Genomic DNA, 22,708 nt, shown 5'->3' on the forward strand with positions numbered 1-22,708 from the left:
GACGGTTGGAAGATTTGATCTGATTGTACTTTTTATTTATTTATTTTTTCCCTTTCTTTTTTCCCTTTCTTTTTTCCCTCTCCTCCTTTCTCCTTCTCCTCTCTTTCTCTGAGGGGGAGGGGGGAGGGCAGACGCATCACAGGGCTGGGGGGGTGGGGGGGAGATAGGGGTTGGGTAAAAAAAAAATTAAAAAAATTATCACTTGAATCCTTTTTCCATGTGAATTTGTTTTATATATCATTAAAGTTGCTAAATAAAAATAAAAAAAATTACATTTAATAACTGGGGATTTAAAAATAAAATTAGACCCCCCCCCCCCCCCAAAAAAAAAGAAGAACAAGCAGAACTGTAACACAGAACTATCAACTTATTTCCATGTTTGTAGAAGAGGTAAAAGAACTGCACAGTGTAGAACAGATGCAGCAAGTTAGTATTTCATGAATTTATTTTCAAAAACATGGCAGGAGATTTGTCAGGTCCTTATAAACATGTGGTGAAATAACATAGAATTAATACTCATACCTTTTCTCCCCAGCTTCTTCCGAAGCTGCACTCTGGTCCTCTCTGCTGCTGATGCCATACCTGTGTGTACACAATGTCACTGCTGCAGCCAAACACTGGCCATAGCAGTACACAGGACACCACTGCTGATACCAGTCATTGGCTGCAGTGGTGACCGGTGTGCATGTACAGTGTTCATTTTAGGACATGGTCAGATATCATAGTCAAGTATCAAAATAATGCCAATGTGACACCTGACCCTGACACCTGACTCTGACACCTGGGACATCACAGCTGCAGACAAGAAGACGAACAGCAGCAAGAGGACCAAAGCAGAGAGTGTGAAAAACCAGATGAGAAAATGGAGAGCATACATTCTTCTGCTATTTTACATGTTTTTATTTAACTTAGACAACCTCTTTAATTGTCTTAATGTTGGGAATCCATTTGTATAACATCTACTGTATATCACCCGTATGAAAAAGCATGCCATCTTTCCACCAGCAGCTATGCAAAGTTCTGCTTATCTTATCATGTTCAGGAACATCTTCTGTAATACCACGCATTCCATTCTTAAAATTAATTTCAATTTGCTGTTACAGTTCAGACACTGTGGATTAGTGTCATAAACTCTACCCTTCACATAACCCCACAGATAAAAATTGCACACCATTAGGTCACTATAGAAGAGGCAATAGAAAAGTACAGAGTTACCAGTGATCAGAATTGATGTCAAGTCAGATAGTCATGGACAGGTCAGACATTGATAGGGTGCATGTAGAGAGGCAGAGGCTGTGGTAGGTGGATAAGAGGTAGGCTGAGAAGCCTGTCTCTGTATGCTACACATAGCGGTCTCCAGCGTTAAATTTATACTGAAGACAGGTTTTCCTTAGCTACATGCAGGTTTCTGGTACAAATAAACAGATTTCTTAATATAGTATAACACAAACATGCTTAAAATCACTGTCCGTACGCAATTCTAAATATAAACTGAATGACAGTTACACTTTGCAGCTTTCTAGATACTCTATTGGGGAAGCAGAGGGCTTAATTGGAAAACTGATTTATTTGTATTCTGTCAATTAACACTTCTCCAGAGGCGAGACCTGCACCTACTAGACATTTATGGCATATCCTACAGATGGAAATACCCAGGGGTGCACCTAGCCTTTCTGCTGCATGAGGCGAAAAAAGAAACGCCCCTCCCCATGCCAATTTCTTAACCTAACCCCTTTGCCACAATGAAAGCGCTCATTGCCCATGGCCCTTCCACTGCCCACCTCTTGCCCCAACCTGGTGCTGCCTGAGGCTTTCGCCTCACTTGGCCTCATTGGTGGTGCACCCCTGGGAATACCCCTTTAGAAATACCAGAACTCTGACAGAGCCTTACTGTGTTTTCTAGCTACTGCTTTGATGGCAGCTACCAGCCAGTCCATGAGCAGCTCTGCTTGTAAGAAAAAAAATCTGTATTGGGGTAGAATGTAAACGGAACAAGAAATAATTGCAGTTTAGCAAGTTTCTACTTGCTGAACATCTACTTTTGGTTTCATTTCCTTGTTTGAGCCTGAGAGAGCCACTCCCAGTGAGTTCACATCTTATTCTCATCTGCAAGTGCTTGTTAGCAGAAGGATTAGAGGTACGTTTCTTTGGATTACCTTTTGTCAGTATGATTACAGATTATGTATGTATGTCATGCCTTTACGTTAATGATGATTCTTCACTGTACAATGATGATGCTTCATTTATTAATGCTAATTGTGTATAAATCTGTGTAAGTGTATGCTGTGAGGAATAGTCAATATGCCCTTCTACTTATTTGGTTTGCAGTACAAAATAATTGTTGAATTTAAAGGGGTATTCTCATTTTAGCCATTTATGTCATATCCACAGGATATACCATAAATATTTTATAGATGTAGGTTCCACCTCTCATTCCCTGACCTCACCCTGCCTGCCAAGGCACCCTACATCTGAATGATAGGTGGCTGTGATTACAGAAACAAGTTGAGCTAGCTGTGTCCTAGTAGGGAATGGGAGGTATGGAAATAGCATAGCACAGTGAGCTCAGCTATTTCCCTAATCCTTACCATCTCACAATTTAATCACAGCCTGGATGTGGCAGCTAGCAGCCAATGGACAAGGTCAAGGGCCTCTGTTCTGGGGATAGGTGCAGGTGGGACCCCCATCTATAAAACATGTTATATCCTGTGATCTGTAACATTCAATTTCTCAATATTATAAACAACGTGAATAGATATTTTAAAAAGAGGAAGTGTTTTTTTTCTTCCACTGCACAGCATACATACGAACTCCTGCAGTTTTTTTGAGCCAAAGAAGGCTGCTGTGATATTCATGTTCTTGGAAACCAATCAAATACATTGTATCTGTACAATCTTGGCCATATAGATTTTGCAGATGTGTTCCCTAGAGACAGCGGTACAGCTGCTTTACATACTGAGTTTTACAATCAGGAAAATGCTTTAAATGATACTATTTTTCTTTTTTCCTTTTCTTTTTTCTTTTAAATTTGACATTTGCTTGGCATTTATTACATTGTTGATTTACTTATCTGTATGACAATTCTAGAAATTGCTAAAGCAAAGTTTGGAAGAAGGATGTACATTTAAGTTACCAGCTGCAGATATATGAAGCAACTAATGTATTATTGTAAAATAATTAGTGATTGTTATTCAGAAGCCTAGCGAAATGGAACATATGTTGAGAGAAAAATAGACATCAGAAGGTGGTGGTATCTTTCATCACTCTGGTACTGTATTTTAACACAGTGAAAGAAAGTGGTATTAAAGCAAAACCATGAACAGGATACTGAAAGACACGGAAACCTAGTGAAAATACATTAGTCTCTGCCTTGTGATCCCACTGATCTTTAGAATGGTGGAGGCTGGAGCCATAGCAATTCTTCAATCATTGCAACCATTTGTCCTCTGACTTGTTCTTGAAAATCTCCTTTTTACAGCAATTAGTCTACATGCACCTTACTATTGAGTGAATTAAAAAAATATACAAGGAAACGTAGGTCAATTTAGTAATCCTAAACCACTAGTTCGGCAGCATAAACTTAGACTTCACAGTCTGAAAATGTGACACATCATATTCTTTCAAAGTGTCCCACTAGTATATGTGGGCACTGCAAAAGCTTGTTATGTCATATGTTATATCATCCTGTATTTCATTCTTATGTGGAATCGCTGTTACCAGGCTGTTAGGTACATTACGCACATTCCACCACTAGATGGGGGCAGCACCGCAGTATATATACTGCAGTTCAGGCCTAGTGACCAGGGGGGAGTTAGAATTTGGAGGAAGGAGGAGATAGAGTGAGGAGCAAGGGGGAAGGAGAGGACCCCTCTCCTCTCAGCTCTCTCTTGGGCTCCACGGCCCAGAGGAGCCAATTCATGGTCTCAGTGTCAAGCCAGGAAAATAGGCAGAGGTGAAGTCTGTGTTCTACCGTCTACTCTTTCGGAGTGTCAAGTGGATTTTACTTAGTTTATTGTGGAAAGACAAAGGAAGGACAACAGCCATTATTCTAGGCTTTAGGCGGCTTTGTAATAAGGTGAAGGTTTATTAGCTTCTGACAGCCTCACTATTACTTCAAGGACAGATAGGACATCTGTTACATCACTTGTGTGTAGAAGACAAAGACTTGAACTACTTTTACTGAGACTGAAGCAAGGCAAAGAGCTGAATATCAGTGAGCACACAACTTCCTACTATAGCCTGAGACATAACCACATGTACAGCCTGTTACTGGGATTTGCCACATCCAACCTGCATGTTCATAAGAGACTGTTTTATAACTGGATGTAAACTGCTGTCAAGATCCTGGTTACAGTAAAGTTCTTAGTTAGATTCAACCCTGCCTCATTCTTCTATCTCCATACTACAACCGCTCTCATAATTTTGCACCACCAAGGTGCTGGCGTCACAACATTACCTAAGTCAGGGGCCCAGCCACACAAGCACTCAGAAACCTAATTACCATCAAGGACACCTCAATCACCACCTGAAATAGAGTGTGCCCCGGAGAATTTAGTGCTGTTCTCCTCTTCACTGCACTGCTGGCCCAGGGAGGCATCTGCTAACCGTGAGTAACCGATGAACTGTTGTACCCTTCGGCCCACCGTGAACCTCACGTGTTCTCCCCTGGGGACCGGCACGTTGCATGTGTCTAATTCTGGTCGGTGGGATGCAGCATTTTACTTTTATGTTATGATCAGAAGTAATACTCTTAATGTTTTATTTTTTACTGTCTATTAGTTTGTTTGGGGCAGCCGCTATACAATTGTGTCATAGTTGATCCATTAGTGTGGGTCAGCTGATTTCTCTACTGCAGATTTGAATTATTTCAAGTAGTTCCTGATTGGTTAGCCTTTCTTTAAATATTCGTGGCTTCAGCAGTGGGCTTCTATAGTGTAAACTATGTGCATTTAAGTCCAATAATCCTTGTGTAAAAACTGGAATACCTTTTTAAATGTGAAAAAAATGTCCCAATGATCTGTAATATGATATAAGTAGCAATGTTACATTATTTGTGCCTGCCTTTGTGTAAAAATTACATCTCATTTTTATATATTTTTATATATCTTAGATGGCACACACAGTAATGAATAACTCTGAAAGAAGCTCCATTATTCCACAACCAAGAGGAAATCGTGCTGTTAAAGCTGCCTATTTCTTTATTCTCGTATGTGCTCTACTTCTCTACCTACTTGGAATTGGAAATTTCAAAAGGAGTCAAATTGCCTTTGCGATAGCATTTCATTGTGTAATTGCACAAAGTTGGCACTTTATGGTCAGCCTATGTGAGTTTACTGAAGAACTTGCTCATGTTCACAGCAGGTAACTTAACAAAATGTAGACTGTAGTAATGTCACGTCAGGTAGGGAACAGTGCAAACCTGACCTCCACCCTCACCACTGTCCCTACCTACTTGGACGATCCGCCCTAAACGGCTGCCCCAACTGGGCAACAGTCCCTGACCTGACTAATTGTGTAGGACCTACTTTGGGGAGATAAAAGGGGTTAGGCCAATCAAAACCAGAAAGTACCTTCAGTACCAAGGAAGAAACAAACGCAGAGTAATATACCAAGCAGGGTCAAAACCAGGAGGTAACGTCAGGACCAGAATCAGCAGTCAGAGGCAAAGTCACGAACAGGCAGGTCAGAAGTCTGGGAATCAACATAAACCCAAATTAAGTGTGTGAGGCAAGAAGACCAATCACAGGCAACTGTGTCTCGCTGACAGGAAGCACATGATAGGCTGATCAGCCCCACTGTCAACTAGGCTGGTTGCCATGGGGTATGACCACACGGTGCAGTCATGTTCCAGTCGGGCCGCGGCCAGCTGCGGTCAAGCAATTAGGCCGCAGCTGCCTGATATTTAACTAATGAAGACCACATAGGCAGTCTGAATTTATAATGGCTACATGGTTTTGAAGGTGCCATGCAGCCATTAAGAATTCAGACCGCCTGTACAGTGCAGGCTTCATTAGTTAAATACCAGGCAGCTGCAGTTGGCCACGACCTGACCAGATCACGACTGTGCTGTTTGGTTATACCCTTAGAGAGGATGGACTAGCCACAGGAGCACAGGCTCTGTTCATATTTAACCTATGGCTTCTGTTATTGCTAGAATCCACAATGCTGTACCTGTGCACCCCTTTGTCTTGTAATAATGTCCATCGGGGTTTTGTTATGGATGAGAACAGAGCTTGTGACACATATGTGAAAATGTACTATATTGCCAAAAGTATTTGGACACCAAACCAATATGAGCTTTTTAAACATCCCATTCCAGAACAATTTATGTTAAAATGGAGATGGTTCCATTTGTGCATGTATAACAGCCTCATCTCTTATGGGAAGATTTTGAAGTGTGTGTGGGAAAATGTGCCGATTTAGCCAAAGAGCATTTATGAGGTCAAGCACTGATGTTGGTTTACAAAGTCTGGCTTAACATCGAAGTTCTACTTCATCTCAAAAGTTCTTCTGCTGATGTCACTTCAAGAGTTAGTATGGAACTCTGAGTGCTGCAACAGAGCTTGGGCACTTTGACTCAATTATTAAGAAGGTCTGCATAATTTTGGCAATATACAGTAGTGTAGTGTTACTATTTAATTATACAGTAAGTGATTTGCAATATCTTTAGCTTAATGTGTGCTTTTTTGTCTTTTGGCTCTGTGGCCAGATATTACATTGTAGGTAGAGATGAGTGAAGTTTTGAAAAATTCTATTCAGCTGATTCGTCGAACTTCCACAATAAATTTGATTAGTTTTGAATTAATTTGTCACAAATCGCGATAAATCAAGTATACCTAGGCCACTCTGCCTAATCACATCCATCCCACTGGTGGCTTAATCTCAGTGTGAAGGCTTGGAACTTAAACTGCAGGGAGAGTGTATCGCCAAGTGCATTACGTTCTAGTGCACCCACATTCATAGTTAATCCTTTCTGTAGGTACTGTGCCATCAGTATTACAGGCAGGTGTAATTTATCGCCGTCTACATCACTGTGCACCAAGAGCACCAAGATTCATAGCTAATCCCTTCTGTTAAACAAATAGAAAAGCATACAGCACCCTTCAGTAAAGCAAAAAAAACATGTGTGCCCCTGCCCAAATGACTCCTTAGTGGAAAAAAATAAAGAAATGGTGGTAGCGCCAATAAAGTAGTGTAAAAAAAATCTTTTAAATGCATGTTGTGGCAATCCAAACACATGCTTTTTAATCCCTTTTGTAGATTTACTTTGCATCAGTATTACAGGTCAATTTTAGCGTCAAGTCTCATTTATCATCATGGACTTAACTGTGCAGTGCCCCAAGATTCAAGTAGTGGCCCCATGACAGAGTGGGGAGGTTGGCAGCAGCAGCAGTAACATTGACAATATTGCCCCCATGACAGAGTACGGAGGGTGGCAGCAGTACAGTGACAGTAGTGGCCCCATAACACAGTGGGGAGGGTGGCAGTAGCAGCAGTGGCAGTAACAGTGATAATAGTTGCCCCACAACAGAGTGGGGAGGGGAATAGCAGCAGTGGCAGTAAGGCGGTGCTCACATCTCTGTTTATTTATACGTTCTGATCCGTCAGAAGAACAGAAACTAAAGGAAAAAAATAATCCTGTATTTTGAGCATCCATAAAGTCTCTTTCAGTATTTGGTCAGTATTTTGCATCAGTATTTGATCAGTAATTGTGGGCCAAAACCAGGAGTGGGTCCAAAACAAAGATAAAATGTAATAGAAATATTTGCACTTCTTCTTTGTTTTGGACCCACTCCTGATTTTGACTTACAAATACTGATGCAAAATACTGACTGTGTGATGGAGGCCTTAGGCTCAGTTTGCATCTGTTTTGGCCATTTACATTTGAATTTAGTTTTTTTAACAAAGAAAAAAAAGTCCAGCATGCAGCACTTTAATGGCCTCTTTCACATGGTCAGTGTTTTGCATCAGTATTTGATCAGTATTTGGAAGCCAAAAACAGGAGTGGGTCTAAAACAGAGATAATATGTCATGGAAATATTTGCATCTGTTTTGTGTTTTGGATCCACTCCTGCCTTTGGCTTACAAATACTGACTGATGCTCAAAATACAGGAGCCTTTTTTTCTCCTGTTCTTCTGATAGATGAGAAGAATGAAAAAATAAACAGTGATGTCAACATGGACAAAAAGGGACAATAGTGGGGATGGGGGCCAACTGCAGTGGCAGTAACAGGGACTATAATAGCCCCATAACAGAGTGGAGATGGGGGCCAACAGCAGTGGCAGTAACAGGGACAACATGGCCCCATAAAAGAATTGGGGTGGGCGCCAATAGCAGTGGCAGAAACAGGGACAATAGTGGCCCTTTGACAGAGTGTGGGGGTGGCAGCAGCAGTGGTAGTAACAGAGACAGGAGTGGCCCCATGACAGAGTGCGGAGGGGGGACAACAGCAATGGCATACAGCACAAGATGATAGCATAGTAGCAGAACCCAACAACAGTAGTGTGATATCAAGGCCCAGTAGGATGCATATAATTTTACAAATTTAACATGTGCATATCAGTTGGCCAAGAAGCCCCAGTGTAGAAATGGTAGTAGAGGCAGCAGGCGGGTGGCATCAAGCGAGTAGCAGCATCAGAATGGTGGCAGCAGCACATGGCCAGAAGTAACAGCCCAGAATATTCTGGTGTGGCAGCACACTAAAGTATGATCATTAGTGGCAGAATAATCTATTCTGTTGCGTCAGGCACCAGTGTCTTGAAATCTTGGTTGATCCACACTTGATTCATCTTTACAAAGGTTACTCTCTCAGCATTTTGGGAGGAAAGGCGAGTTCTCTTAGGCTAACTATGCCCCTCACCGGCCGGGCAGGAAAGCATGCCCATGGCAAACTCGGCCAGTGACAGAGTGGAGTCCAAATATGCCACCACCTGCTGGTTGAGGTTCTGTTGCATGTCCTGCTGCTGCTGGGTGGTTTCTTCAATAGGTGGCTGAAGAAAACTGCTCATCAGAGACTCCAGATTAAAGTTGCTACATATACCCGTCAAGACAGTGGAGCATGAGCGCAGAGGGTCCCCCAGTTAGACCTTCCTGAGGACAAGCAATGGCACACGTAGGTAACGACCGACCAACTATACAGCATGTCTATAGTACTATTTTTGCATCCCTCTCAGAAAGTCTAAAAAATGTCCCTAATTTTGACCAGTGGCGAGGGTCTAACAATATGGATAGCCAGTAGTCATCCTGACAATGTGGGTTTCACTATGCAAACAATAAAGCATGCATCTGACCATTTGCACAAGGGACTCGGAGGGCCTCCCTGCCTCCATCTCCACTGCATACTGCCAGTCTGTCGGGGTCATCTGTGTCATCTTTGTTGTCACCTCCCAGCTCTTCCTGCTCCTCTCCTGTCACATGGGCAGATAAACCACCTTGCATTATATAAAACTCCTGAGCATTCATGTCCTCCTCCTCCTTCCTCTGCCAGTTCAGCCGCCTCAGGGCTCAGGAGGCCATGAGATGTAGGTACCACATCTTCTGTCCCCTTGCCAATCAGATTTATCAGCATTCCCTCTAGGACGTGAAGGAGTGGAATGACATTATTCACCCCGTAGTTCAGCCTACTGACAAATAAAGTGGCCTCCTTAAAGGGCCTATCGCACATGAGCTGCCACTGGCTAATGTGGAAGTTACACCGGGGAGTAGACCTGTCCATCTGATACATTAAGATATCGTTGACCGCCTTCCTCTGCTTGTACAGGCGGTCTAACATATGGCACGTGGAGTTCTAACAGGTAGAAATGTTGCATATCAGGCGATGTTGGAGAACAGCATTTTGCCGTTGCAGCTCAAGGAGGGCATGTTTTGCACGGTAAGAGTAGCTGAAGTGCATGCACAGTTTCCTGGACATTTTAACAGCTCTTGCAGTTCAGTGGAAAACTTGAGGAACTGGGTGACAACGAGATTGAAGACATGCACCATGCAGGGCGCATGGGTCAGCCCTTCCTGACATAGCACAGACAAAATAGTCTTCCTATTATCAGTAACCATGATTCCTATATCCAGTCGGCGAGGAGACAACCAGTATTCGATTTCTTTATTGATGACACGGAGCAGTTCCTCCCCCGTGTGACTCTGTTCGCCCAGGCTGATGAGGTGCAGAACCATGTGACAATGCCTAGCTTTGCATAGGTGATATGCTGGAGGACCACTGTGAACTGTGCTTACAGTGGAGGCTGAGGACAAGGATGAGGAGACAGAGGAGGACATTGGCGCAGAAATCCCACTATTACAATGTGGAGATGGCATTGCCATCACCAGGCCAATTTGCTGGTGTGCCTGGCCAGGAACGATATTTACCCAGTGGGCTGTGAACGACATATAGTCCTTGACCATAGTTACAACTCCATACGTCAGTGCTGGCGTAAACTCTACGAGACACTGAGATGCAGTAGGACTGGCCTACTTTCTGCTCAATGTATGTGGGCAGGGTTGCTACAGTATTTTTGGAAAAGTAATGTTGGCTTTGGAATCTCCACTTTGGGTGGGCACAAACCATCAGTTTTCTGAAATGTCTCTGAGTCAACTACATGGAAAAGGACGGACTGTAGTACCAGCAATTTGGCAAGGTGCACATTCAGCTTCTGCACTGTTGGATGAGTGCACACATACCGTTGTCTTTTTGTAATAGCCTTTTGCTAACATTGTTGAGCCCTGAATGCTGGAGAGGGGGTGTGGGCTGTAACACTAAATGAGTGGCACGTTTTTCCCATGCCACTTTATGGTGACGCTCTATGTGTTGAAGCAATGCTGTCATCCAACATTAGGACCCTGACCACGCTTCACCTTCAGCCCACATCCTGCATACCGCCACTCTAAAGTCGCCCAGCGACTTGGTAAAAAACTCCCGCACTGCCAAGTATGGCATTGGGACTTGGTGAAAAATTCCCACACTGCTAAGTATGGCATTTTCCCTCCACCACTGCGTGATGTCTGCCTGCTGTTGCTTTTATTAACCCGTGCACTGCTAGAGTATTCCTTACAGGTAGTCTCTCGAGTAACAGACGGTATACACCTCCCGTGTTTACCTGCAGATCTCCCACTGCTTACACCCTGCTGTCTCACGGGCACCCTGCCACCTTCATCCCTGAAGATGACGATGCCCCCTCTTCACCCGACTCCCATGTGCGATCGGCTAGATCATCATCATCTACATCTGTTTCGTTGTCACTTATGTCACCCTCACCTGTCTCTTGTGCACGTTACTGACCTCTCGCAACATGTGCTCTCACTCGAATGTCATCTTCGGTAGTTGTATGCCTAGAGGAGTCCGCAGCGGACCTCTCCTTCAAATCTGTACTGGCCTGTAACTGCTGACTGTCCACACAAAGCTCATCCACACTGAAAAGCACAGCAGAGCCGGCGACATACGTGACTTGGCTAGCAGAAGGAGCAGCAAAAGCAAGAGGCAGGACAGGTGAGGGCATATAGGCAGTACTTGGGCCATGCCAACTAAGTGTGTTGTCAGAGGAACCCACCGATTCCTGGCTGTGTTTATCTGTTGTCACTTGTGATGATGCTGGATTGTTGATCAAAACAGGACCGCTGGATGACAGTGGCAGCTATGGCCTGTTGCTTCAGCTGCTCGAATCCCCACTCTTCTTCTGCTGCTACTTGTGCCGACTACAGCAACATTTTTGCCACTGCTCATTCCTCTGGAGGGCCCAGGCAACTGTCTGTTGGCCATAGTATACAGTAACTGTATCAGTAAAGTAACAGATTAACTATGAATGTTGGAGCAGTTGAACAAGATGCATGCAACGAAATATTAGACTACCCTTTAATAATGAGGCACAGTAAGTGTATCTGTAAAATAACTGATTAACTATGAATGTCACAGCAGTTGAACAAGATTCACATGGCGATATACTAAACCACCCTTTATTACTGAGGCACAGTAAGTCTACCTGTGAAATAATGGATTAATTATGTTGCAGCATTTGAACAAGATGCACATGGTGATTCCTGCTGTCTTCCCAGCTCTCTCTACAGTCTAAAAAAAACCTCTCCCTACGATCTCCCTGCACTGTCCCTGCACTCTCCCTATCCAATATTCTTTTTCAAACTGTTTTCATGCAAGACTGTTCCTAGCGCATAGGCGCTTGCCACGTCTCTCCCTATACTCAGCTCACAGTGAACTGGCAAAGACCGTGTGGGATGAGGTTTTTATAGGGCTATGACATTATAGGGGCATGGCTAACAGCGGATTGGCTGTCTGCACGGCATTATGAGTGATCTCACATTCCCTGGCTTCTTACTTTTACTGTGTAACACGTGCAGCCACCATTTTAGAAAAAAAACGGATTCGTTACCACGAAGCACAAGGAAATTCGGATCCGTGGCAAATCAAATTTTTGCTAAGATTTGGATTGAATTCCACTTCGAATGCTCCGATTTGCTCAACACTAATTGTAGGTAACAGACTTAAAAAAAAAAAATCAAATCACCTTCACAGACATTCATGTCCACATTTGTTGAAGCTATCAGGAACTCTGTTTACAAAATGCAATTTACCTAGATTTCTACTCAACATTTAATGCTCCAATATTTATACTCGAATGATTCTTTCAGCACTTGAATGAGTCTTTCAGCACTTCACTGTAAAGATGTAGAAATAAGTGGAGTAGCATCCCTACAAAAGGCCTTTTTGCCACTCCAATAGTGTCTACAATGTTTGTCTTAGGCCTCTTGCACACGACCGTATGGATTTTTTTTTGTATTTTGCGGTCTGCAAAAAACGGATTCGCAAAAAATACGGATGACGTCCGTGTGCATTGTGTTTTTTGCGGAACGGAACAGCTGGCCCCTGATAGAACAGTACTATCCTTGTCCATTATATGGACACTAATAGGACATGTTCTATCTTTATACGGAACGGAAAAACGGATATACGGAAACGGAAGGCATACGGAGTAACTTCTGTTTTTTTGGTGGATCCATTGAAATGAATGGTACCGTATACGGAATGCAAAAAACGGAATGTAAACGGAAGAAAAAACGTTTGTGTGCATGAGGCCTTAAACTAAGGGAAGTGAAGATAAATTTATACAGGCTCATTGAACTACCATTAACATTGAACTGATGGTTTATGAAATGACAGCACAAAGGGAAAGAGGTCTGTATTCTATTGTACTATGGTACTATATGAGTCAGGATATTATAGTAAAGATACAGTTTACAAAGACAAGTACTTATTAAAGAGGACTTGTCGCCTCTTCTGACACATGGAAGAAATCCCAATTGTCGTGTCTTGACAATTAGTTATGATGTTTTATTGCATCAAATCAATGTGTCCTACAACCAGGACGCGTTTCGGCAAGCATGCCTTCATCAGATGAAGGCATGCTTGCCGAAATGCGTCCTGGTTGTAGGACACATTGATTTGATGCAATAAAACATCATAACTAATTGTCAAGACACGACAATTGGGATTTCTTCTATATTACAAATGGAGATTGCTTCTATCCCGTGCGGCGTGCACTGAGTGAGTGCTGGCTGATCCATTTTCTTGTGCCTCTTCTGACACGTCTGTTTTAGTAACTATGTGCATTTCTCCATAGTGTAGCATTTCTGAAGCATCTTTTCACATAACTCTATGTTGTGCCATTCTTCTATTATTCTTACTCGAAGTTTATGAATGCAGTTTACGTTGCGAGGGGGGTGCGGCGGGTGCGGGCCGCACTGGGTGGCACCAGTCTGATGGGGTGAGTCACCCGCCGGACCCAGTGGCCGATTATAATAGGGGCGTTCGGGTCGGCTTCCCTGGGGGGCCCAACGCCGACCCGAACGCCCACATACTGCGGCGGGGCACGGAAGCGAATAGTTCCCATCCCTGCCACCGATCACCGTCATAGTCTTCAGGTCTAGTAGGTCTGAGGCCTATGCGGTAGTGAAATCCCGTCGCAAGCATGCGTGATGACGTCAAAGGTAAGTATTAGCTTTTAATTGTTTTTATTTTTTTATTTTCTGTGTGTGCCAACTTTGGGAGGGGGGGCAGAGGAGGACATGGGACAGTGTGGTAGCAAATCAGTTTTGGGGGGGGCAGATTATTAAATGGGGCAAATTACTTCATGTGGGGCAGTGTAGGGGCAGATTATTACTTGGGGCAAATTACTTCATGGGGGGCAGTGTGGGGGCAAATTACTTTATGGGGCAGTGTGGGTGCAAATCACTTCAGGGGGTGCAGTGTGGGGGCAAATTCTTCACGGTGGGCCGTGTGGGGCCAGATTACTTCAGGGGGTGTAGTGTGGGGGCAAATTACTTCAGGGGGTGCAGTGTGGGGGCAAATTACTTCATGGGGCAGTGTAGGGGCAAATTACTTCAGGGGGTGCAGTGTGGGAGGAAATTACTTTATGGGTGTGCAGTGTGGGGGCAAATTACTTCATGGGGCAGTGTCGGGGCAAATTACTTCAGAGGGTGCAGTGTGGGGGAAAATTACTTAATGAGGGGCAGTGTAGGGCAAATTATTTCATGGGAGTGCAGTGTGGGGGCAAATTACTACATGTGGGCAGTGTGGGGGAAATCACTTCAGGGGGTGCAGTGTGGAAGGAAATTACTTTATGGGCGTGCAGTGTGGGGGCAAATTACTTCATGGGGCAGTGTGGGGGCAAATTACTTCAGGGGGTGCAGTGTAGGGGCAAATTACTTAATGAGGGGCAGTGTGGGGGCAAATTATTTCATGGGAGTGCAGTGTGGGGGCAAATTACTACATGTGGGCAGTGTGGGGGAAATTACTATATGGGGCAGTGTGGGGGAAATTACTATATGGGGCAGTGTGGGGGAAATTACTACATGGGGCAGTGTGGTGGAAATTATTATATGGGGCAGTGGGGGGGAAATTACTATATGGGGCAGTGTGGGGGAAATTACTATATGGGGCAGTGTGGGGGAAATTACTATATGGGGCAGTGTTGGGGAAATTACTACATGGGGCAGTGTTGGGGAAATTACTACATGGGGCAGTGTGGGGGAAATTACTACATGGGGCAGTGTGGGGGAAATTACTACATGGGGCAGTGTGGGGGAAATTACTACATGGGGCAGTGTGGGGGAAATTATTATATGGGGCAGTGTGGGGGAAATTATTATATGGGGCAGTGTGGGGGAAATTATTATATGGGGCAGTGTGGGGGAAATTATTATATGGGGCAGTCTGGGGGAAATTAATATATGGGGACTGTGTGGGGAAAATTATTTTTGGGGACACTATGCAGGCATTATTACCTGGAGTACAATATAGGGTGTTATTATTACTGGAGCCACTTCATTGGGGCCGTAAGAGGGGAAATTACTTCGGGGGCTGCAGTGTGGGGACAAATTATTTCATGGGAGTGCAGTGTGGGGGCAAATTACTTCAGGGGGTGCAGTGTGGGGGGCAAATTACTTCATGGGGCAGTGTAGGGGCAAATTATTTCAGGGGGTGCAGTGTGGGAGGAAATTACTTTATGGGCGTGCAGTGTGGGGGCAAATTACTTCATGGGGCAGTGTCGGGGCAAATTACTTCAGGGGGTGCAGTGTGGGGGCAAATTACTTAATGAGGGGCAGTGTGGGGGCAAATTATTTCAGGGGAGTGCAGTGTGGGGGCAAATTACTACATGTGGGCAGTGTGGGGGAAATTACTATATGGGGCAGTGTTGGGGAAATTACTACATGGGGCAGTGTGGGGGAAATTACTATATGGGGCAGTGTGGGGGAAATTATTATATGGGGCAGTGTGGGGGAAATTACTATATGGGGCAGTGTTGGGGAAATTACTACATGGGGCAGTGTGGGGGAAATTACTATATGGGGCAGTGTGGGGGAAATTACTATATGGGGCAGTGTGGGGGAAATTATTATATGGGGGCAGTGTGGGGGAAATTATTATATGGGGCAGAGTGGGGGAAATTATTATATGGGGCAGTGTGTGGGAAATTATTATATGGGGCAGTGTGGGGGAAATTATTATATGGGGCAGTCTGGGGGAAATTAATATATGGGGACTGTGTGGGGAAAATTATTTTTGGGGACACTATGCAGGCATTATTGCCTGGAGTACAATATAGGGTGTTATTATTACTGGAGCCACTTCATGGGGGCAGTATGAGGGGAAATTACTTCAGGGGCTGCAGTGGGGGGGCAAATTACTTTATGGGCGCCAAATTATTTCATGGGAGTGCAGTGTGGGGGCCAATCTCTTCATGGGGACAGTGTGGGGGCAAATTATTTCATTGGAGTGCAGTGTGGGGCAAATTATTTCATTGGAGTGCAGTGTGGGACAAATTACTTCATGGGGCAGTGTGGGGGCAAATTATTTCTTGAGGGGCAGTGTGTGGGCAAATTATTTCATGGGAGTGCAGTGTGGGGGCAAATTACTTCATGGGGGCAGTGTGGGAGAAATTACTATATGGGCAGTGTGGGGGAAATTACTATATGGGGCAGTGTGGGGGAAATTACTATATGGGGCAGTGTGGTGGAAATTACTATATGGGGCAGTGTGGTGGAAATTACTATATGGGGCAGTGTGGTGGAAATTATTATATGGGGCAGTGTTGGGGAAATTACTACATGGGGCAGTGTCGGGGAAATTACTATATGGGGGCAGTGTCGGGGAAATTACTATACGGGGCAGTGTGGGGGAAATTATTATATGGGGCAGTGTGGGGGAAATTACTATATGGGGCAGTGTGGGGGAAATTACTATATGGGGCAGTGTTGGGGAAATTTCTACATGGGGCAGTGTTGGGGAAATTTCTACATGGGGCAGTGTGGGGGAAATTACTGTATGGGGCAGTGTGGGGGAAATTATTATATGGGAGCAGTGTAGAGGAAATTATTATATGGGGCAATGTAGGGGAAATTATTATATGGGGGCAGTCTGGGGGAAATTAATATATGGGAGCTGTGTGGGGAAAATTATTTAAGGGGACACTATACAGGCATTATTACCTGGAGTACAATATAGGGTGTTATTATTACTGGGGGCACTCTAGAGGACATTATATCTGCTGTAGACATGGACCTTTGGGATAATTCATCAAACTTGTGTAAAGTAGAACTGGTTAATTAGCCCATAGCAACCAATCAGATTACACTTTTCATTTTTGACACCTTCTTTGGAAAATGAAAGGTGGAATCTGATTGGTTGCTGTGGGCAACTAAGCCAGTTCTACAGGGTGTGCCATTTATATGGATACACCTTAATAAAATGGGAATGGTTGGTGATATTAACTTCCTGTTTGTGGCACATTAGTATATGTGAGGGGGAAACTTTTCAAGATGGGTGGTGACCATGGCGGCCATTTTGAAGTCAGCCATTTTGAATCCAACTTTTGTTTTTTCAATAGGAAGAGGGTCATGTGACACATCAAACTTATTGGGAATTTCACAAGAAAAACAATGGTGTGCTTGGTTTTAACATAACTTTATTCTTTCATGAGTTATTTACAAGTTTCTGACCACTTATAAAATGTGTTCAATGTGCTGCCCATTGTGTTGGATTGTCAATGCAACCCTCTTCTCCCACTCTTCACACACTGATAGCAACACCGCAGGAGAAATGCTAGCACAGGCTTCCAGTATCCGTAGGTTCAGGTGCTGCACATCTCGTATCTTCACAGCATAGACAATTGCCTTCAGATGACCCCAAAGATAAAAGTCTAAGGGGGTCAGATCGGGAGACCTTGGGGGCCATTCAACTGGCCCACGACGACCAATCCACTTTCCAGGAAACTGTTCATCTAGGAATGCTCGGACCTGACACCCATAATGTGGTGGTGCACCATCTTGCTGGAAAAACTCAGGGAACGTGCCAGCTTCAGTGCATAAAGAGGGAAACACATCATCATGTAGCAATTTCGCATATCCAGTGGCCTTGGGGTTTCCATTGATGAAGAATGGCCCCACTATCTTTGTACCCCATATACCACACCATACCATAAAAAAAAATTGGAGGGATCTATCCAATGTGGGTTAGTGTCAGACCAATAGCGGTGGTTTTGTTTGTTAACTTCACCATTCACATAAAAGTTTGCCTCATCACTGAACAAAATCTTCTGCTTAAACTGAGGGTCCTGTTCCAATTTCTGTTTTGCCCATTCTGGAAATTCAGTGAGCCAATCTGGGTCATCCTCGTTGAGATGCTGCAGTAGCTGGAGTTTGTAAGGGTGCCATTTGTGAGTAGCTAATATCCGCCGAAGGGATGTTCGACTAATGCCACTCTCCAGTGATATGCGGCGAGTGCTACGCTGTGGGCTCTTGTTGAATGAAGCTAGGACAGCCACTGATGTTTCTTCATTAGAGACAGATTTCATGCGTCCACATTTTGGCAAATCCAACACTGAACCAGTTTCACGAAACTTAGCAAGCAGTTTGCTAACTGTAGCATGGGAGATGGGTGGTCTCGTAGGGTGTCTTGCATTGAAATTTGCTGCAATGACCCGGTTACTGCGTTCACCAGACATCAACACAATTTCTATCCGCTCCTCCCGTGTTAACCTCGGCGACATGTCAATGGCTGTAAACAAACAGAAACTTGTAAATAACTCATGAAAGAATAAAGTTACGTTAAAACCAAGCACACCATTGTTATTCGTGTGAAATTCCCAATAAGTTTGATGTGTCACATGACCATCTTCCTATTGAAAAAACAAAAGTTGGATTCAAAATGGCCGCCATGGTCACCATCCATCTTGAAAAGTTTCCCCCCTCACATATACTAATGTGCCACAAATAGGAAGTTAATATCACCAACCATTTCCATTTTATTAAGGTGTATCCATATAAATGGCCCACCCTGTACTTTACACCAGTTTGATAAATGACCCCAATTATGAGAAATCTAACGTGTCTGTGTAGCAAACTCTGCAGAGACGAGATGTGGCTAAAATAATTTGTCATGGTGGCCTGGGTCAAACTGAGGAGAAGAGGAAAGAGAAGGTCTACATGACAGGAGATGTCATTGGAAGTAAGAGGTATGTGGTGCTGTATTCTCCTATATGTAGAGCGGGCTAAGATTTTAATTTGTAGATGTCACCTGCAGTCCTATGTAACATCCCAGATAACAATGCTAGCTTTCTGTGTGCAGATAATGTAGTAGATGTTCCCTGCAGTCCTATGTAACACCCCACATAACACAATAATTAGCTGTGTTATGTGGGGTGTTACATAGGACTGCAGGTAACATCTATGACATCTGTACACAGAGAGTTAGGAGATTGGTGGGGGTCTGACTCCTGGCACCCCCGACAATCAGCTGTTGGAGGAGACCGTGATGTTCTAGTGAGCGCTGCAGGCTCTTTGCTCCTTACCAAGCACATCTCTCTCCATTTGATAGCACTGTGCTTGGTATTACAGCTCAGCCCCAAACACTCAGATGGGATTGCACTGCACCTAGACCACATGAACGATGAATATGATGTCATATGGCCTAGGAATAGACTATGACGCTCACGAAGCACCGCAGACTCTTCATACAGAAAAAAATTAAACTAAAATGGAGGAAGGGGCCCGTGTGGGGTAGACAGCTCCGGGCCTCACATGCACTTAATCTGCCCCTTGCCGGACCCAACACCACTCGCCCCCCCCTCCCGGTAAGCTATCTGTTTACTATACAAACCACCCCCCGTTACCGCTTGGGTCAGTCGGCAGGCTCAGTGAAGGACGTGAAGGGACATCAGCGGCGCCGCGGCGGCAGGGTGGAGCTTGATGGACGTCCCCTACGTGACTCGTACGCACAGGTCAGAACACGATGACCACACGAAGAAGCGGTGACCAGAAGAAATTGAACAGCATTTGGTGTCTCGGTCAGCCAGCCAGCAAAAGTAGGGTGCACCTGACCTAGGTAAGCTGCTGCCAGCCCTAGCAACGCCACTGTATGAATGAATTGCCAGAAGTCCACAATAAAGGTGCACCTGGGGATGGGGGGGGGGGGGTTGTCCCTGTACTGTAATTATTCCTTTTCTGTTTTTATCAATATACTTCACCAATTTGGCACATTTTAGTAATTACACGTCAACTTAAGAAAAGTAATAAGAACTATAGAGACAGTGAACGTGAACATAATACTAATGGTAATGAAATAAACAAAAGCTTCCATTTTAAAGGTATAATGGAGAATACCTAAAGGCGTTACAAGCAAGTGTCAGTGCCAGGAGTACATCTCTGATGATCTTAAATGTCATGTGCTGCTACATTCTTTATACAGAAGATCCGTTACCAGGAATGATTCATGTGGTGTTGCTGTTTCTCTGCAATTTGCTATGCAGATGTTTTGGACTTCAGGTATGTAACAATTATTTTTTTAGGTATCCCTTGATGTGCACATTATTATGGTTAGGTTTATATGTATAGATAAGGAAGGTAATAACTTTTTTTTTACAATGTAATATTTGTAGATGGTAAACCCTAGTTCTAATAACCCCCGTCCACAACACAGCCCATGCAGTTTAGTGGAGAACAATGCCACTTGTATATTTTATTCTTGTATTATAAGTTCACAGATATGACCTCTGTGGCACAATGTACTCCAGTCCAATTTATACGAGATGAAAGCTTTAGTTTGCTGCCACACGTTTTGTTTTTTTAAAGCAGTTTTTGAAGCCAGAACCAGGAGGGGATTGAAAAAAGTGAAGTTGTATCGGCCCTTAAAGAGGTTCTCTGATCATTTCCTCTGATTAGCCCATGGTTCCCTGCAGAGGGAAAATGTTTTACATGGTACTTACCCTCCCTCGCTCCCCTGATGCCAGCATCTCTGCTGTGCTGGTGCACGTTCAGACTATTCCTCCCAGGAATGTGGATGTGGCCGCTTCTTGTCAATGTAGCTGAACAGGAAAAGAATTCCCCACATCCAGTCAGGACCCGGGCAGAAGAGCCTGAAAATGTGCGAATGCAGCAGAGACGGCCACATTGGGGAAATGAGGGAGGCTAAGTAATATGTGAAACATATGAGGATCAGCACTGCAATTTCCCCGTGCAGTGCACGATTACCTGATCCATATACATAAGTGAATCACAGCATCACAGGAAATGATAATTAACTTCAAGCTTTTGGTTATTTAAAGTGGTACATTTATCCCAAATAAATTCAAAGTATATTCAGACCAAGGTCTTGTTACCAGTGGGGTACCTCAGGGATCTGTTCTGGGACCCATATTGTTTAATATCTTTATCAGTGAAATTGCAGAAGGCCTCGATGGTAAGGTGTGTCTTTTTGCTGATGACACAAAGATTTGTAACAGGGTTGAGGTTCCTGGATGGATACACCAAATGGAAAAGGATTTAGGAAAACTAGAGGAATAGTCAAAAATCTGGCAACTAAAATTTAATGTTGATAAATGGAAGATAATGCACCTGGGGTGTAAAAACCCAAGAGCAGAATATAAAATCAGTGATACAGTCCTAACCTCAGTATCTGAGGAAAGGGATTTAGGGGTCATTATTTCAGAAGACTTAAAGGTAGGCAGACAATGTCACAGAGCAGCAGTAAATGCTAGCAGAATGCTTGGGTGTATAGGGAGAGGCATTAACAGTAGAAAGAGGGAGGTGCTCATGCCGCTCTACAGAGCACTAGTGAGACCTCATTTGGAGTATTGTGCTCAGTACTGCAGACCATATCTCCAGAAGGATATTGATACTTTGGAGAGAGTTCAGAAAAGAGCTACTAAACTGGTACATGGATTGCAGGATAAAACTTACCAGGAAAGATTAAAGAACCTTAACATGTATAGCTTGGAAGAAAGACGAGACAGAGGGGATATGATAGAAACTTTTAAATACATAAAGGGAATCAACAAGGTAAAAGAGGAGAGAATATTTAAAAGAAACTGCTACAAGAGGACATAGTTTTAAATTAGAGGGGCACAGGTTTAAAAGTAATATCAGGAAGTATTACTTTACTGAGAGAGTAGTGGATGCATGGAATAGCCTTCCTGCAGAAGTGGTAGCTGCAAATACAGTGAAGGAGTTTAAGCATGCATGGGATAGGCATAAGGCCGTCCTTCATATAAGATAGGGCCAGGGGCTATCCATAGTACTCAGTATATTGGGCAGACTAGATGGGCCAAATGGTTCTTATCTGCCGACACATTCTATGTTTCTATATTTCTATGTTTTGGTGGACAAATCACCTTTTTCAAGCTTTTTCAAGCTCCATTCACTGTGTAGTGGCCTTCCTGATTTCTGCAGTGCTGCTAATATTATTTAGGATATTTAATCAATATCAGATCGGCAGGAGTCTGACTCCCTGCACCCCCATCAAATTGATATTGATAACTTACCCTAAATATTGGCCAATAGGTAATTCCTGAAAACTCCTTCAAAATTACCAACATTTTTTTTATGTCTTTTCATCAAACGGTGAGCTAAGTCGACTGTCAGTAGACCAAGCAAGTTTCAAATATTCTGCCTGCAATAGTGTCAACAGCAGGTGTGCACTGCTCAATAAATCCTGGCAAATGAAGAGAGTCCCTTGTTGTTTCTTTCCACTGGAGTCACCACTCTAGCTTCTCAATCATCTCAGTTGTGTCCTTTTTGTAAACGTCAAACAATGTCTCCAGATTTTGATCATTTCACCCAAAGCAGCATGCAAACTTCCATTCTACCATAAGAAGAAAAAGCAGGGATAGGCTGCACGTAGTAAAGAAGCGCTAAGTCTAGAACATCAAATCCACT

The 22,708-nt window shown here is 43.7% G+C and overlaps 1 protein-coding gene across 1 annotated transcript in view; it reads left to right on the forward strand.

Annotated features, from left to right (window-relative positions):
- The first annotated feature begins 2,063 nt into the window (after positions 1-2,063).
- Positions 2,064-22,708, forward strand: part of STING1 (stimulator of interferon response cGAMP interactor 1) — an 85,111-nt gene continuing 64,466 nt past the window's right edge. Inside the window, exons 1-3 of the mRNA XM_040442533.1 lie at positions 2,064-2,137; positions 5,111-5,361; positions 20,143-20,320. Coding sequence (XP_040298467.1) covers positions 5,111-5,361; positions 20,143-20,320 — 429 coding nt within the window. The 5' untranslated portion in view covers positions 2,064-2,137. The remainder of the gene's footprint in view (positions 2,138-5,110; positions 5,362-20,142; positions 20,321-22,708) is intronic.

Source organism: Bufo bufo, chromosome 1 (assembly GCF_905171765.1).
Source record: "Bufo bufo chromosome 1, aBufBuf1.1, whole genome shotgun sequence".
NCBI classification, from domain to species: domain Eukaryota; kingdom Metazoa; phylum Chordata; class Amphibia; order Anura; family Bufonidae; genus Bufo; species Bufo bufo.